The 17,788-nt window shown below is 40.8% G+C and overlaps 1 protein-coding gene across 1 annotated transcript; it reads right to left on the bottom strand.

The window, feature by feature from the left end:
* Nucleotides 1–2,441: 2,441 nt before the first annotated feature.
* nxpe3 (neurexophilin and PC-esterase domain family, member 3) lies at nt 2,442–17,646 on the bottom strand. The gene is made up of 6 exons (XM_057851467.1): nt 17,307–17,646; nt 16,852–17,000; nt 10,428–11,206; nt 6,298–6,368; nt 6,015–6,221; nt 2,442–4,257 (listed from the first exon to the last, which is right to left on the bottom strand). The coding sequence occupies exons 2-6, from the start codon at nt 16,990–16,992 to the stop codon at nt 3,695–3,697; spliced, it is 1,761 nt and encodes a 586-aa protein (XP_057707450.1). The 5' UTR covers nt 16,993–17,000; nt 17,307–17,646; the 3' UTR covers nt 2,442–3,694.
* Nucleotides 17,647–17,788: the final 142 nt, after the last annotated feature.

The following is a 17,788-nucleotide window of genomic DNA, read 5'->3' on the forward strand; positions in this document are numbered from 1 at the left end:
AGCACCGAAACATGAATTTTCACAGTGTTTTTTTTTTTTATTGTTGATCATTCCGACAGATTTTGGAATAAACGCTCACCTCAGATACTTTTACTCATAGGGTTTGAGTCCTTGAAAAAAACGAATGATCGCTGCCAGTTCAAATGGATTGGACATCTATCTTCGTCAATGGCATTGGAGCATGAATTTTGAATTTGTATTGTATTTTTGATAATCCGGATAGACTTTGGAATAAACGCTCACCTCAGAAACTTTCACTTATAGGGTTTGAGTCCTTAAAAAAGAGAATGATCGCTGTCAGTTCAAATGGATTGGACATCTATCTTCATCAATGGCATTGGAACATGAATTTTGAATGTGTATTTTATTGTTGATAATTATGACAGATTTTGGAATAAACGATCACCTCAGAAACTTTCACTCATGGGGTTTGGGTTGTAAAAAAAGTAAATATGCACCGAAACCGATACCAGTATTGGCAGGGGTGGCCGATCCGGCCCAAAATGCTGTTATCGGTTTCGGCGAGTACCAACAAAGAGGCCCCCGATAGCATTTACCGGTCCAGTATTATAACACTTGACGGTAGCCTTTTTTCTCCTGAGGCTCACTACACTCTCTGTTGTGTGATGACACGTGATCACTTTGCATATCAAGCAGCTATCGCTATTGGCCTCCTCGAGACCAATGAGAGCGGGCCGATAGCTGCTCTTAACCAAAGCCCGGGCAGCTTTTTCATATGTAGGAAAAACAAAACTACGAGAGGAAAATGTCGGCGGTCTGGAAATATTTCACTTTATAATCTCTGTCGCGTACAATGGCGAGGTTTGGAGCCTGAACGTTTCGAGAGGTGGAGTTAAATCGGCAAGTTTCAATACCTCGAACCTGATAAAACATTTGAAGACGAAACGTGAATGAACACAAAGAGTTTGAGGCTGAAACAGCAGGACTGCTATCCAGAGGAAGGGGGCTGGACAGGAGCAACAATCCCTGGTCAGTTCAGTTCGCCTACTTTACTTTTATTTTCTTTTACTGAAAGAAAAGAAGGACGGGTGGCAAGCCTATTCAAAAGTGCTGTAGAAGTTAGCTAAGTGGCTAAGTGTGTGTTGCTGCTAATGCACAGAGATTGAGGCTAATAGAGAGACAGAATGCTGTGGTCAATTATTATTACTTTAATTAATTTCACAAAAGTTGCACTGGTTGGCCTTTGAGAGGCAAAACTCAGGGTTTAAAAAAAGTTTATTCATTCGTTGTATTTTTACTTTCTTACTGTTGGGCTAGTATTATACACGTTTTAATTTCACAAATTTAGCAGTATTTTGGCCTTTGAGAGCCATAGGTTTATTTAACTATTGTCACCTATATATATGGCGGAAAACACTCAGGTGACTTGAAGTTCCGCTCGAAGACCCCCAGTTTGGCCAAATTTCAAAGTTGTCTTATATGCATGTGTGATACATCATTGGAAAGCTTAAAATCTCAATGTTCTGGGGGAATAAAATTTTTGAACAGGATGGCATTTAAAAAAAAAAAAAAAATCATTCATTGTATTTTTACTTTCTTACTGTTGGGCTAGTATTATACATGTTTTAATTTCATAAATTTAGCACTATTTTGGCCTTTGAGATCCAAAGGTTTATTTAACTAATGTCACCCATACCAGGTATGCAATAAAAAGTTCTACTGGATTCATTTTGTGTATGTACATATAAATATATATATACATACATACATACATACACACTCACCGGCCACTTTATTAGGTACACCATGCTAGTAACGGGTTGGACCCCCTTTTGCCTTCAGAACTGCCTCAATTCTTCGTGGCATAGATTCAACAAGGTGCTGGAAGGATTCCTCAGAGAGTTTGGTCCATATTGACATGATGGCACCACACAGTTGGTGATTTGAGTGACTTTGAATGAGGCATGGTTGTTGGTGCCAGAAGGGCTGGTCTGAGTATTACAGAAACTGCTGATCGACTGGGATTTTCACGCACAACCATCTCTAGGGTTTACTGAGAATGGTCCGAAAAAGAAAAAATATCCAGTGGGCGGAAATGCCTTGTTGATGCCAGAGGTCAGAGGAGAATGGCCAGGCTGGTTCGAGCTGATAGAAAGGCAACGGTGACTCAAATAACCAAGACTCAAAACAAGACTGAAAAAGCAGTTTCTGCTCTTGCGCTCCTCTTTAAAAGAAACTGCTTTAAGCCAAAACAACTGTTATGTTTGATAGAACAATATATCTATATGCTGCCTTAGTAGATTCATGGTGCACTAAGCCCCCGAACTATTTTTAATTTGCCCGTTTTACCCTGGAAACCCCCGTTTACAGACCTCACGCAACCGTTTTTGTTTCAACCCAGCCATGAATACAAGGTAAGTAATTATATTTATTATTCAAAATGTCTATCATTTTTAGCTTAGGATCATTAATTGATGTCTAATATTTTGTTTAAAAAAAAAAAAAAAAAAAAAAGACTTTAAAAAATTATTCACTCGCATATTTTAAACTTTTAAACAAATTACGTCACAATGAAAAAAATGGTGTCTGTAAAAAAAGTCATGGATATTTACCTAATAACTTTCACTAAATTGTATTTTTTTGTTACTGTCGCATTTTTCCTGATATTTTAGATGATAAATAATCGATCCAAACTAAGAAAAAAAAATAAAAAAACATTTTAAAGGGTAAATTTATGAAAAAGAAAATCTCGACCGTTCCTTGATGTCTGCGATTTCTGCATCACGACCCTTGTTACATTACCATGTTTAACCCATAAAATCCCCCAAAAATCCAGCTGTGGCCATTCACAGCTGTGTCTTGACACTCAGTGATACATGCGACATGGAGTTTTTGGATCGAAAAGAGGTAAGTACGCGATAATATCTCGTTAAAGTCATGGCGTCTATAAATCTGCTCTTGCGTGCTCTCACCTCCGTATAGGGTTTTGGTGTTTAAAAAACTTTGTTTTTTTTTTTTTTTAAATGCCCTCCTGTCCAAAACCTTTCTTCCCCAAGAAAATTGAGATTTTAATTTTTCCAATGATGTATCACACATGCATATCGAACAGTTTTGAAATTTGGCCAAATTGGGGGTCTCAGAGCGGAATTTCAAGTCACCTGAGTGTTTTCAGCCATATACATAGACAGCAGAATACTTGACCATATAAATTTTAAACAAAGTGGTATCAGTATGATATCGGCCGATACTGCACAGCCAGGTATCGGTGCAACACTAAAGCAAACGATTTCTGCCATCCCCTCAGTTCAAATGGATTGGACATCTATCACCTTCAATGGCAATGAAACGGAAGTATTTTATTATTGCTGAAGCCAAGATTTTAAATCAACTCTCACCTCAGAAACTTTCACTCATGGGGTTTGCACCCCCCTTCCAAAAAAAAAAAAAAAAAAAAAAGCAAATGATTGCTGCCATCCCTCCAGTTGAAATGGACTGGACATCTATGAGCACCTCTTTGGCTGGTAGCTGCATGTCCTTTAGTCATTTCTGTAACGTTTTTCCTCAATAAATTAAAACAATGTATGCTACGGAAGCTGTACTATTTAGAGAATAAAGTCATACTTTTAAAAGGCAAAAAATAAGTTCCCCTGTTCAAAATCGCCAAATGTTTCCAATATGTTTTGTTTTGTTGACTTTTGCATTACCATTTCATAACTATTTTTGCTTTCCAAAGTCATAGCTTCGTTCTGGTCCTGTCTCGACAAACGTAGGACAACATCAACTCTACCATGTTCTTCACAATGGCTGCAGGAGGGTGCAGATGGTGTGGTTGGTGGTGCGCCACACACATCTGCCAGGCGTCCACCAGCAAAACGTCCAGATCCTTGAACATGGCGCGAAGCACCTCGTCCAGCTGCAATGAAAACCAGTCGCTATTGTACAGGCTGACGTCGTGATCCAAAGCCTGAGGGTTGGCCGTGCGGACCACCACCGTCGTCCCTGGCGCCCGGTCCAGGAGTCGCACCACAGCCTTGCGGATGTGTCGGAGGCGGCGTATGTACACCTCCACGGGGAAGGTACTGAAGTGAGACCAGATGCTGATGGCCACAACTGCGTTGGGCCCGCCGGTAAGGCCGTCCAGCTCGTTGGCGATGTAGCGCAACTCGCTGGCCAGGACAGTGGAGAAGCGGATGGGTGGGCCGTGGCAGCGATACTGCAACAGGATGTTGTGTGTGCTGTCCACCGCCATTAGGGGTCCAACTTTTTTCGGACTCTCCAGGTTGAATTCCTTCATTTCTGTAGTGAAGAACACAATAAAACTAAGTGAAAGGAAATTGGTATATTAGTTGGGTTTATAAGAACACATAGATTTGATCACAAGCACTTCAAAAACATAGCGCATTCCGAAATGTTCGCTTTGAATGAACAAGCCAAGGAATGGACATTCCCAAAAAACAGCAATTGACAGAAAAATGAATTTGAAATGTTTTACACTTTGAGGTACATTGTTTGCTATGTTAGCATGATTCCGATTACATTGTCTGCTACGTTAGCATGATTCAGATCACAGAATGTTTGTATTTCCATGGTAAGATCACAAAGTGGAGTTGCAGCAGTGCCAAAAATGAAATAAACAAAAACTGAGGTAAATAAATGTTGAAATAAATAGAAGTAAATTATTGTATTTTCTGCACTATAAGGCGCATTGGAGTATAACGTGCACCTTCAATTAACGGCCTATTTTAAACTGTTTTCATACATAGGGTGCACCGCATTATAAGGCGCAGTAGTAGCACTAGTAGTTGGGGTTGTTAAACATCCATTACATGGTGCTGTGCTAAAGGGAATGACATACCATGATTAACCAATTTTGATCCATATATAAGGTGCATTGGATTAAGTGCAAAATTGAAGGCTTTTAGAAGCGCCTTATAGTGCGGAAAATACGGCACTTGAAACGAAATTTTGAAACAATTTATGAAGAATTAAATTAAAAGATTTAATACATACATGAAAATAAGTGTTGCAATCAATAAAGACATTGACATAATGTTGAAAAAATGGAAATAAACATTTCAAACATAATTTGAAATATGTAAATGTAAATTGAAATAAATGATTTGAAATGGAAATAATTAAATGAAAAAAAAAAAAAACGCCAAAGGGGAAAACAATTAAATAAATTATGAAATACAAATTGAAATAAATGACTAAAAACTGAAATCGTGAACTAATTAAATAAGAATTGAACTAAACAAAACTGAATACATTAAAAAGCTCATTAAAAAAAATACATAAAAATTTACATATTGAAAATGGAAATAATTAAATGAATAAAAATTAAAGATAAATGTTGAAAAAAATGTTGAAATACATTCAAATTAAATTTGAAATAAATGACTAAAAACTGAAATAATAAAAGAAGAACTGAACTAAACAAAACTGAACAGAATACAGAAAAATAAAAGCTCATTAAAACTTCTAACTAAACATTGAAAAAAATCTAGTAAAAATTTAAATACATAAAAGTTGACATACAGTATTGGAAAAAATAACATTCCAATGACACTTTTTTATTTAATTAAGTATTTATTTACTAAAGCTCCTACATGTCACACTTCCAATTTTGTTTTAATTCCTTATTTTAAAAAAAGAATCTTCAAATTAGCATGCTAAACAGGCATTGACTCGCGCTAGCTTAGCCAATAATAACTGCATGGAATTTGTTGAAATCAACTCAACCGACTAATTAAATCCCTGCTAACTCGAGTATTAAGCCTAATGTCAAAATTCTGAACTTCCCCTTTAAGCTGCCAAAGCCACGAATTCATTCATCCGCCCCTTCCCGTCTAAATCGATTGGATGTCTAGCACCGTCAATGGCATTTAAAGATGAGCATTCACAGCCAATTCACGCTGTTTAAATGATTGGACATCTATCCTCATCAATGGCAATAAATGATTTAAAGACAAATTAAAATATCAGATTTAATTAATTTTTCAAACTCTGTCCTAAACCAAGTTGCCACAAGCCTACGAGATGAAGGTAATCACCTGGAAGTATAGTGAGCAGGTACTCAAACCACTGGCGCATGGTGGAATCCCCATACATGTTGACTCTCTTGTTAGCCAAACACCGAGTGACTGCAGACGCCCTGTCAAACTGCTGCATGGTGATGCCTTCCAATGGCCTCCAAGCGCCCCGGTAGTAGTACCCCGACGTCGCTAACTTCGCAGGATCCAGATTTTCACTGCTGTTTTCTACAATTACGACAGACAATAAGTGAAGAAATAATTCGCAGAGGGAATGAGTCAATATTCTGAAAGTTTGCAGTACCTTTCCTGGAGGTCAGCACTTTGATGGTGTCGGTTCCAGAAGCTTGGATGGGAACTTTGACGTTCAGGCCACTGGTGTTAAAAGTTACCAGAGAAAAAAGTCATGATTACAATGCAATCGGAAGATCATTGTTGATATTATGTATTTTTATCTGGCAAGTCTCATTCATTCGGGATCATACAGTAATGTATACCTGAGAGTGCAGACAAATGAAGCCTTTTTTACATAACTGTGTAAACTGATTACATAAATAATAATAAAGAATTTCCCAGTCTTTTGTTAGCTGTTAAGTTTTGTGGTCATGCTTCTGGAGGCTATGTCCCCCCTGTCCTTTAGACATAGTGACCCCCCTGCGTGGTAGTCCCTAAACTTGGTGAAAACCAATCCTTCTCAAATAGTGGGGCAAATGTGACCTCGTGGAATACAGTGGGGCAAATAAGTATTTAGTCAACCACCAATTGTGCAAGTTCTCCTACTTGAAAAGATTAGAGAGACCTGTAATTGTCAACATGGGTAAACCTCAACCATGAGAGACAGAATGTGGAAAAAATAAACAGAAAATCACATTGTTTGATTTTTAAAGAATTTATTTCCAAATTAGAGTGGAAAATAAGTATTTGGTCACCTACAAACAAGCAAGATTTCTGGCTGTCAAAGAGGTCTAACTTCTTCTAACGAGGTCTAACGAGGCTCCACTCGTTACCCGGATTAATGGCCCCTGTTTTAACTAATTATCGGTATAAACCACACCTGTTCACAACCTCAGTCAGTCACACTCCAAACTCCACTACGGCCAAGACCAATGAGCCGTCGAAGGACACCAGAGACAAAATTGTAGACCTGCACCAGGCTGGGAAGACTGAATCTGCAATAGGTAAAACGCTTGGTGTAAAGAAATCAACTGTGAGACAATTATTAGAAAATGGAAGATATACAAGACCACTGATCATCTCCCTCGATCTTGGGCTCCATGCAAGAACTCACCCCGTAGCGTCAAAATGATAACAAGAACGGTGAACAAAAATCCCAGAACCACACGGGGAACCTAGTGAATGATCTACAGAGAGCTGGGACCACAGTAACAAAGGCTACTATCAGTAACACAATGCGCCGCCAGGGACTCAAATACTGCATTGCCAGACGTGTCCCCATGCTGAAGAAAGTACACGTCCAGGCCCGTCTATGGATCGCTAGAGAGCATTTGGATGATCCAGAAAAGGACTGGGAGAATGTGTTATGGTCAGATGAAACCAAAATAGAACTTTTTGGCAGAAACACAGGTTCTCGTGTTTGGAGGAGATAGAATACTGTATTGCATCCAAAGAACACCATACCCACTGTGAAGCATGGAGGTGGAAACATCATGCTTTGGGGCTGTTTTTCTGCAAAGGGACCAGGACCACTGATCTGTGTAAAGGAAAGAATGAATGGGGCCATGTATCGAGAGATTTTGAGTGAAAATAAGCAAGGGCATTGAAGACGAGACACGGCTGGGTCGTTCGGCATGACAATGATCCCAAACACACAGCCAGGGAAACAAAGGAGTGGCTTCGTAAGAAGTATTTCAAGGTCCTGGAGTGGCCTAGCTAGTCTCCAGAGCTCAACCCCATAGAAAATCTGTGGAGGGAGTTGAAAGTCCGTGTTGCCCAACGACAGCCCCAAAACATCACTGCTCTAGAGGAGATCTGCATGGAGGAATGGACCAAAATACCAGCAACAGTGTGTGAAAAGCTTGTGAAGAGTTACAGAAAACGTTTGGCCTCCGTTATTGCCCACAAAGGGTACATAACAGTAAGTATTGAGATGAACTTTTGGTATTGACCAAATACTTATTTTCCACCATGATTTACAAATAAATTTTTAAAAAATCAAACAGTGTGATTTTCAGTTTTTTTCCCCCCCACATTCTGTCGCTCATGGTTGAGGTTTACCCATGTTGACAATTACAAGGCTCTCTAATATTTTCAAGTGGGAGAACTTGCACAATTAGTGGTTGACTAAACACTTATTTGCACATCCACTCAGTTGGTGGCAGTGGTGCTCTCATTTTCAGAGTGTGTGTGCGGTATTTTTGCAACAAACAAGAGGACACAGCAAAGAGCCGGAGATATGGAGTACACTGAACGAACCCTCCAGGGACAGCATGAAGAAATATTTGACAGGGATGTTGGAGATGTATCTCAAAAGCTAAGACGAGGAAATAGGACAAAGTGTATGTAGCGTTTGGCTTCACTTTTTTGTTTACTGTGTCTTAAAATGGTGGCAGCGGACAGCATGAAGCCGAATCAATTAAGACGTCACTTAAATACATTAGACCCCAATCACATTGAAAAGCCACTTGATTTTTTTTCAGTGAAAACGTGCCGAATATTGCCAACAATTGTACCAATTTTTGAGTGTTACAGCACTAAACCAGCGAGCGCGCACTGTTAGCATCATATAAGGTGGCATACCAAGTTGCTCAGTGCAAAAAAACCCACACCACAGCAAAGGAGCCAAGGGCGTAGGTTTGGTCTCAACATTGCTAGGGACGATATAACAGAAAAACCTACATGTAAACCTTTGCTGGGGACGGGACATGAATAAGACCAAACAGATTGGGTGAATGGGGGTCAGTGCTACGTTTCTCACGAATATGAACCTAATTAATTGAAAGGCTAAATGATCAATGCAAAATACATCTGTATTGACTTATACTAACTCCAATATGTACTGGTTCAGCTGATAAATGTTCCATTCAAACCTTTGTTTTCAAAAACTAATAAAGAAATAGTTTAAAAACTTAATAATAAATGCCTGGATTCAATTGGCAAATTTATATTTCAATATTTGAACATAACTCAAATTATATTAAAATACACAATAAATACAAACTTTTTAATAATTTCTTAATTATCCAGGACTGCAAAAAACAACAAAAAACATTCGTCTTAAGACAACTCAACATTGTTGAGAAATTAATAGAATATTTTTATAATATACTGTACAAATTAACCAAAAGTGAAAAAAAAAAACCTCTTTGTCAGGGAATAACAAAAATAAATAAAAATTCGGCCTTCTTTTAGATAAGACACTACTGTTTTGTCCACAAGCACAGTCAAACTAAAAAAAAAACAACAACAACAAAAAAACCCCGCTCATTTGGACTGCTTTAAAACCACATAAATAAAGTAAAAATGAAAATTGGGGAGATAGGAATAAACCTCGGTTCAGTACATTTCTCACAGTTTAATTAATGTTAACAGTAGAAAATACATACAGGAAGACACTTCTATCTAAGCAGCTTCCAAGTTTTGCAGGTTAGCAAATTCACACAGTTTAATGTTATGCTAACGCTGATACAGGTCGGACTTTCAGTAGCAAAACTAGTGGTGTGTTCCTCACCTCCACTAAATTGACCTCTTTTTACATTACTTACAGTGGCCGCAGCAGCTGCTGGCCGAAAAAAAACCCCAACAACTTCCAATATCCCTCCTTCGAGTCATCAGCCAATCAAACGTGCATTTGAGGGAAAAAAATTAATTCAATCACGACAACATATGGGGGAGACAATCTAAATTACCTATATAACTGAATTAATTATATATAATGCAAATAAGGTTGCTTAAAAGTCGGTGGGGACAATTTGAGTATCCTGTAAAGTTGGTAGTATTATGTCTCTACCGTACCTATGTAAACCTATGCCCTTGAAAGGAGCTGATACTGCTTGCAGCATTACACATGGTCTCGGACATGCTGGACGATACAAGTGCTACAAAAATAAAAGCAGTCCCTCTGTCCAATTACATTATCTTTTGTTCTATTAATTTTAGTTTTTTTGGCCTTACAGTTTCAGTTTAGACCCAAACGACTCCAGACCAATGCCAAAAGGCTTTAAACGCATGTGGGGGAAAAAGACATTCCGTGAGGCAATAAATATTGAAAATTGGGAACGTGGCGATGCCACCAATTTGGAGCAATTTCCCTATATTCACCATACCAAGGTCAAAGTTTTAACTATAATACAATCTGCTGCATGACGTCCGAGTTTGACGGGACTGCGAGGGCCTGCCCAGATCTGATCAAAGACCACGTTCTGCTTGTTTGGCCTTTGGAGTAACTCAAGTCAATCAATAACTGAGTGTACAAACCTCTGAAAGAGCAAAGCTTCCTTCTTGGTGATGACTTTTTTGAGGTACCCTCCTTTAGCATGGTTGATCCGGGTGTCGCAGCTGAGCCCTTTCGGCTTGTAGCAGTACCACGGCTCGCCTGTGCGAAGGTCTGTATAGTTGCACAGCGGGCCATGGTCCTGCGGAAGGCACACGTTGCACACCGTCGTCTCTGAATAAAGGCCTAAGCGAAAGAGGCTGACGAAGAAGACCCGATCGGGCCGTTTCTCCCTCAACCGCCGCAGCACCGCCACGGCCTCGCTCGAGTGCACCATGGTGACCTCCACCTGAGCCGAACCCTCCCACAGCAGGGGAAAACGAACTGTATAAAGTCCGTTCTCGTGGTCCAGCACTCGCCCGACCACGCCAGCCTCGTACTCTCGCCAGTGCAAGCGAGCCAACAGGAAATCGCCGCCGTAGCGCTTGGGTCGGCCCTTGAAGTCGTGCAGGTGGACCAGCGCTTCCAGTTGGTCTCCAACACACCAACGTTTTCCATTTTTGGAGGGGACGATAGAAAAGAGGCTGTGCGCAGGGTCGCTGCTCTGTGAAAGGGCGGGGGTCACCGAGCCGGAGGGCAGTCGGGGCCACTCGATCATGTCCAAAAGTTCCTGCTCCTCCAGCGCTTCCATCGATGACGGCGGCTGGCCAAGATGGGAACAGAAGGAGTGATTTTGGTGAAAGGTCGGGCGGCGTTGACAGGTGATTGATTGGATCCGGTTCTGGAACTTGTACAGTGCTGCCCCTGCGTGGTACTTCCAGTTCTGAAGAGATGACATAAATAATGTGAATCCACTTTGTGGTCACGTTTAACACATAGAGTTAGAAAAATAAAGAGAATTTAGTATCTAGTAACCAAAATAGATATTAAAAAAAAAAAAAAAAAAAAGAAACGTCTGACCTTCCCTCCAAATCCTCTAACATGTGCTGTCCCTCTGATATGCTCAAGGGTGCACATAATTTTTTCGGCCAGGTTCTCAGAGGAGGACCTGGAGATGTGACTTGGTCCTCATTGAGCTTGAGAGCCCACCCGCCTGATGCGATAAATTTATGACAAGCTTTACTTAGAGCCAATTAACTTTAATTAATTACATTAACAATTAATGCTTGATTAACATCAACTGGCACAACAAAATTGGCATTACTTTGAAGTGAAATGTAAAGAAATAAACATAAAAGCACCAATTTTCAAAATAAAGGGCATTATGCGGCTCCCACATTAACTCCAAGCCTTTTTAAAAGTGGGATGTCCTCCTCATAAGACCTCATTGAACGTGCATGTTTAGCTTTGTAAAATGCGAGCAAAAACACGTTTGTCAATGCATGTCGCTGTTCATTACCTTTACTCCGCGACTTGTCCATAGGGCGAGTGGGGTCATGTCTGACATCGATAGTTTGCTTAATTGCCACATGCTCTCTGCTTTTTTCGTGCTTTTCAAAGTTTGGATGGCTGAAATTCTTTGACCCTACATAAAATGCGCTGCTCATATCGGCGACATTGGGATTCTCACGGCACATTTTGTACCGCATTTCCGTGCGAGCATCATTTGCTTCTAGCCATGGTACCTCCTGTAGCCACTTTTCAGCAAAAGTCCTTTTTTTCGGTAGCTCCGGTGACGTCTCTGTCGTCTGTCTGTCTTTTGACGGGGGTGGGGGAACACGGAAGTAATTACTCAGTGTGGCCTGCCTCTTCGACATTTTGAGAAGTTATTTTCTCGTGTCCGCCGCAAATACAGTGGTCAGCCATCGGTACGCAAAAGCGTATGGAAACCGTTGAGGGCCAGCGCGTTTGTCGACGTCCAGTACGCATGCGCGCATGCGGACCACTTATGTGCACCCCTGGATATGCTCATTCCTGATCGTATCCATCCTGGTCACATCCAAAGAGAATCTCAGCTGCTTCATCTGTGCCACCTCCAGCTCTGCCTCCTGTCTTTTCTCTCTCATTTACACACAGGGATGTTCCCTGCTATCCCTACTGATCACAAAGTCATCTGCAAACATCATAGTCCATGGAGATTCATGTCTAACCTCATCTGTCATCCTATCCATTACGTGTGCTGTCACAAATTACTTGAAAAAAATAATTACGGATTACGCCTCAAAAATACTAATCCAGTTACTCTACTGATGATTACGCCTCAAAAATACTAATCCAGTTACTTTACTGATGACTAGGGTTGGGCATCGAGCATCGATGGAAACCGGTTCTAACTCTCCGATGCTCCCGGAATCGTTTGAATTTTTAAATTTCTACCGCGCCTCCTGCCCATAGTTACGTGGGATAGGCTTCAACACCCCAGCGAGTCCGCAAAAATTGTGATGATAAACGGTACAAGAGATGACTGAACGAATTTCTGAAATTGTTGTCATCTAGGGTGATAAATGGCAAAAATTTGGGTAAAGCTTACTTTTAGTGGTCCCTGTCGACCAATCACATTCATTCCCTTTCATCGGAACGACATACCATCCAGCCTTAAAATATTCATCTCTCATATTAGCCCCTTACACTTACCTTTATACTATAGGTACATGATAATTATTGGATCGATTATTATTGGTCCAATAATAGAAATTATGACGTCATCCCAATAAATACAATAATATTATTAATAGGCCCGATAATATAAAGTATAATATATTATCGGGTGGTGGGATGAGTGTGTTCGTTTCCACTCCTGTTTCGCCAGTACAATGTATCAGTGACTGTGTGTGGTTTGAGAAAAGGGAGTTGTGCCACAAATCAAGCACTCCCTTTCTGTGACGTAACGCTCAAGTGACGGCAGTGTGTCGCAAGGCTGGCTAGTACGTCGGTAGTATGGGATTTTGTTAAGTTGTCAAGTGTGGGAAGTTGTCAGTGGAAAATGCTTCACTCGTAATTTGTAACAAATGTAAAGCCGGAGTTCCACGAGGAGGGAAAAAAGTGTCAAGCCACAACTAGAGGCGTCGCGTCCCATTAGGAAAACGAGGCAATTGCCTTGGGCCCCCAGCCAGATTTAGCAGTGAAAGCCTTGTGTCTGAGTTCCCTGAAAGGCACCCTTCACTCGCTCTACACCTCCCCCTCCCTCACGTGACTCAGAGTGAGAGTGAGCGGCGATTTGGCTTTTTTTTAATTGGCGTATATCCAAAATGAAGAGAAGTTATCCTTCTGGAAGTGACGAAAGAAAAAAAACAGAAGAGGAGAAAAGGAAGCAAGACAGCGGTGAGTGTACTATGTTACTGTAATTTAATGTCCAAATGTAGTAGAAGCCGGGCCCTTTGTGTGACCTAAAAAGCACTCTATGAGACCGAGGCGTTATTATACTTTTATTAAATATTCTATTGCTCCAAGTCCAACTGTCCCCCTTAGTTGCACACGCTCGAAGGGCCCCATGTTGCTTGTTGCCTGGGGCCCGCTGGGACCCTTGCTACACCTCTGGCTACAACACATCTTAATAAGCCACTTAAAAGATCACAGTCGCTTCGATAGTGTTTTAAAAGAGTACGAAGACGCGCGAGCTGCGAATGAAGCTGCCCATCCAATTCCAAAGCCAGCTAAGAAAGCCGGGGTTGTACCATTTGACGAGGCCTTTGAAAAGTTTCACAAAGATGACTGAGGGCTATAGCGATCATAAACATGATCATAGAAATGATGCCGCAAGACAACCAACCCTTTTTTTTTTTTTTTTTTTTAAAACCTGTCCTGTTCAGCTGTTTGACACAGAGAATGGAAGTCTAAGTGCCCGGATTCTGAACAGTTTTAATGTTTCACATTGAGAGTCTGACATACTCCCATTGTGATCATTTTTATTATGACAAAGCAGCGAACAGGAAGGGATTATGGGGGGACAGAAGAAAAGAAATACAAGAGAAGAAAGAAAAGAAACACATACACAAACAACAACAAGAAATACATTGAACATCTAAACTAGTTACTAATATGCTGGTGCTATCGTCAGCGAGATGTATTTCCGGTTTACACCATGTGGGGGCCTACTGGCCAGTGAAAGAGGAGAATGGGGGTGGGGGTGTCTATAAGACTATAAGCTAAGTGATTGAAAGGGGTAGAGTGTACACAAATCAGTTCTGTGGTCTAGAACCCAGTAATCGTGTGAATCTCTTATGAGTGTAAGCCCGTTGGCGACCAACCCTACGCCGCCGCATCGCCAATCCCGGCACCGGAACCCCCAACCCGAGCATGCCCTACCACATCCAGCAGCACGCAAGCCCCACCGGGCGCCCGACAGCCACGCAGACGGGCGGAGAAACCCTTTTCCTTGTCGAAGACATAGGATTCAGGCGGCTACTTTGTCATTTGGAGCCCAGGTTTATCATTCCAAGCCGCTGCCACTTTTCAGATGAATGTTTACCGGCAAAGTATGATGAGATTGCCACACGCTTCCATACTTTGATCGGAAACCATGCGTTAACCATACGTTTCAAACGGACATATGGATGTGTATGACTTGTTAGTCCTGTCAGCATGCTTCGTATGACAGTGCAGTGGCTGGACAAGGATTTCATACTGTGCAGAGAAGAAACCTCATGCTTTATTGAAAATGGGTTCACTCAGTGCCGTTTATATGGATTATGATAAGGCAAGCCGTTAATCCTTTTTGTTCTACCATATTTTTGATAATGAGGAATGAGTGATGAACCTCACTATATAATGTTTGCATTTCACAGTGTTATTTTTACAAGTTATTGAGAGGCCTTTTCGTTATTAATTGGCTTGCTGTCCTATAATTGCCAGGTAAAGAAAGTTGTTTCATGAACCAAGACCACAAAAGTCTCCTCTCCTGTAGCACCAGATGTTTTTATCTGATGACAAAGCACAATACCTGTTGGGTTTTTGTTTAAGTTCAGTGCTCATTGTTCAGGGAACACATCTTCAATGACATTGACTAATTGATTGTGAATGACTCAAATCATATTTAAAAAAATAAACGCATTTGCTCCCAAAAAGGTATAAATACGTTCTATTTTTAATTGATTCAGTGTCCCAAAGACGTATTCTTTTACATTTCTTTTCATAAGTGACATCTCTGGGTTCTGATTCAACTGAGCTCCAAAGCACAAAGCTGAAAATCAATTTTAAACCAATAAAACTTCCAGCCTGGTTCATTACTCAAAACCGCAATCATGGGCAAGACTGCCGACCTGACTGCTGTCCAGAAGGCCATCATTGACACCCTCAAGCAAGAAGCTAAGACACAGAAAGAAATTTCTGAGCGAATAGGCTGTTCCCAGAGTGCTGTATCAAGGCACCTCAGTGGAAAGTCTGTGGGAAGGAAAAAGTGTGGCAGGAAATGCTGCACAACCAGAAGAGGTGACCGCACCCTGAGAAAGATTGTGGAGAAGGGCCGATTCCAGACCTTGGGGGACCTGCATGAACCTGGAAATGTATAACAGGTGCTGCATTCCCCAAGTCAAGCCACTTTTGAACTTGAAACAGCGGCAGAAGCGCCTGACCTGGGCTACAGAGAAGCAGCACTGGACTGTTGCTCAGTGGTCAAAAGTACTTTTTTCAGATGAAGGCAAATTTAGCATGTTATTCGGAAATCAAGGTCCCAGAGCTAGGAGGAAGACTGGGGAGAAGGAAATTCCAAAATGCCTGAAGTCCAGTGTCAAGTTCCCACAGTCAGTGATGGTCTGGGGTGCCATGTCAGCTGCTGGTATTGGTCTACTGTGTTTTATCAAGGGCAGGGTCAATGCAGCTAGCTATCAGGAGATTTTGGAGCACTTCAGGCTTCCATCTGATGAAAAGCTTAATGGAGATGAAGATTTCATTTTTCAGCACGACCTGGCACCTGCTCACAGTGCCAAAACCACTGGTAAATGGTTTACTGACCATGGCATTACTGTGCTCAATTGGCCTGCCAACTCTCCTGAGCTGAACCCCATAGAGAATCTGTGGGATATTGTGAAGAGGAAGTTGAGAGACACCAGACCCAACACTGTGGATGAGCTTAAGGCCGCTATCGGAGCATCCTGGGCCTGCATAACACCTCAGCAGTGCCACAGGCGGACTGCATCCATGCCACGCCGCATTGAAGCAGTCATTTCTGCAAAAGGATTCCCAACCAAGTATTGAGTGCATAGCTGATATAATTCATTGAAGGTTGACTTTTTTTTTTGTATTGGTCGGATGAAATATGCTAATTTTTTTAGATAGGGAATTTAGTTTTTTCTTGACTTTTTTGCAAAAATCATCAATATTAAAACAATAAAAGGCTTGAACTACTTCAGTTGTGTGTAATGAATCTAAAATATATGAAAGTCTAATGTTTATCATTACATTTCAGAAAATAATGAACTTTATCACAATATGCTAATTTTTTGAAAGGGACTGTACAAGTCCTACAAAACAATTATAATATTTTGTGTACGTTTCCATGAATGCTAAGAAAATTGGACAAAATTCTCTCACCTCCTCATTTGAAATATTTTGCAGCAGGAAGATGAAGCCAAACAGGGTCAGGATGATCAGTCCATATTTCAAAATATTTCCAGACCTCATGACTGCTTTGACCGTGCGGATTATTGGGTGTCTCCGCTGAAATGATGTCATCACGCCACCTTGAACACAAGAGTTTACACTTTAACAAAAAAATGCAATGTTCTATCCGCCCGGCGATATACGTCCAATCCATTTTAAACTGGGTTGTTTTCTTCACTTGAATGGTCTGTACCAATTTATGTGTCCTTCTTCAGCCCATAATTAAGTTATTTTTTGCATACTGCGTCCTTCCGGACAAGTGGTGGGATGGCTTGATTTTAATTCAAGTATATTTAGTTTCATTTTATGTGCTAAAATTGAAGCATTAATTAAGTTTAATTGATTGCTTGATTTAAAAAAAAAAAAAAAAAAAAAAGGTAATTTACCCAAGCTTGAGGTCTCAGCTAGGCACAAACCGACGATAGGAAGTAGCAATCCATGGCTCACTTAGGGGAAAAAAATCCAAGCGTCCGGTTTCTTGACAAATCTTACAAAAAGAATCCTAAAGAGCAGCCGGCGAGTCCACATTTTGACAAATTGTCAAAAAGACGCTTGTCTGTGAGGTTAAAACACAAATTATGTCTATCCTCCTGAAACCCTGCGTACTCATTTGAGGACGTTAGATTCCAAATAGCAAAGATAAATAACAATGCATTGCAAAAAAATATAAAAAATGCTCGGGTTTCCTTGTTGTCGCTTGAGATTGTGCTGCTTTCTCTGTGGATATCAACTTTATCTAATTAGATATCAAAAAGCGGAATTGGCTGCATAAGTAACTGGTGGCCATCTTGCATCGGGGGACTTCTCAAACAGACTGCTGCAGCGGACATTCTTGACGTATTTACGAAGATTTTGGTTTAGAAAAACT

The sequence above is a fragment of the Corythoichthys intestinalis genome, chromosome 12 (genome assembly GCF_030265065.1).
Source record: "Corythoichthys intestinalis isolate RoL2023-P3 chromosome 12, ASM3026506v1, whole genome shotgun sequence".
Lineage (NCBI taxonomy): Eukaryota > Metazoa > Chordata > Actinopteri > Syngnathiformes > Syngnathidae > Corythoichthys > Corythoichthys intestinalis.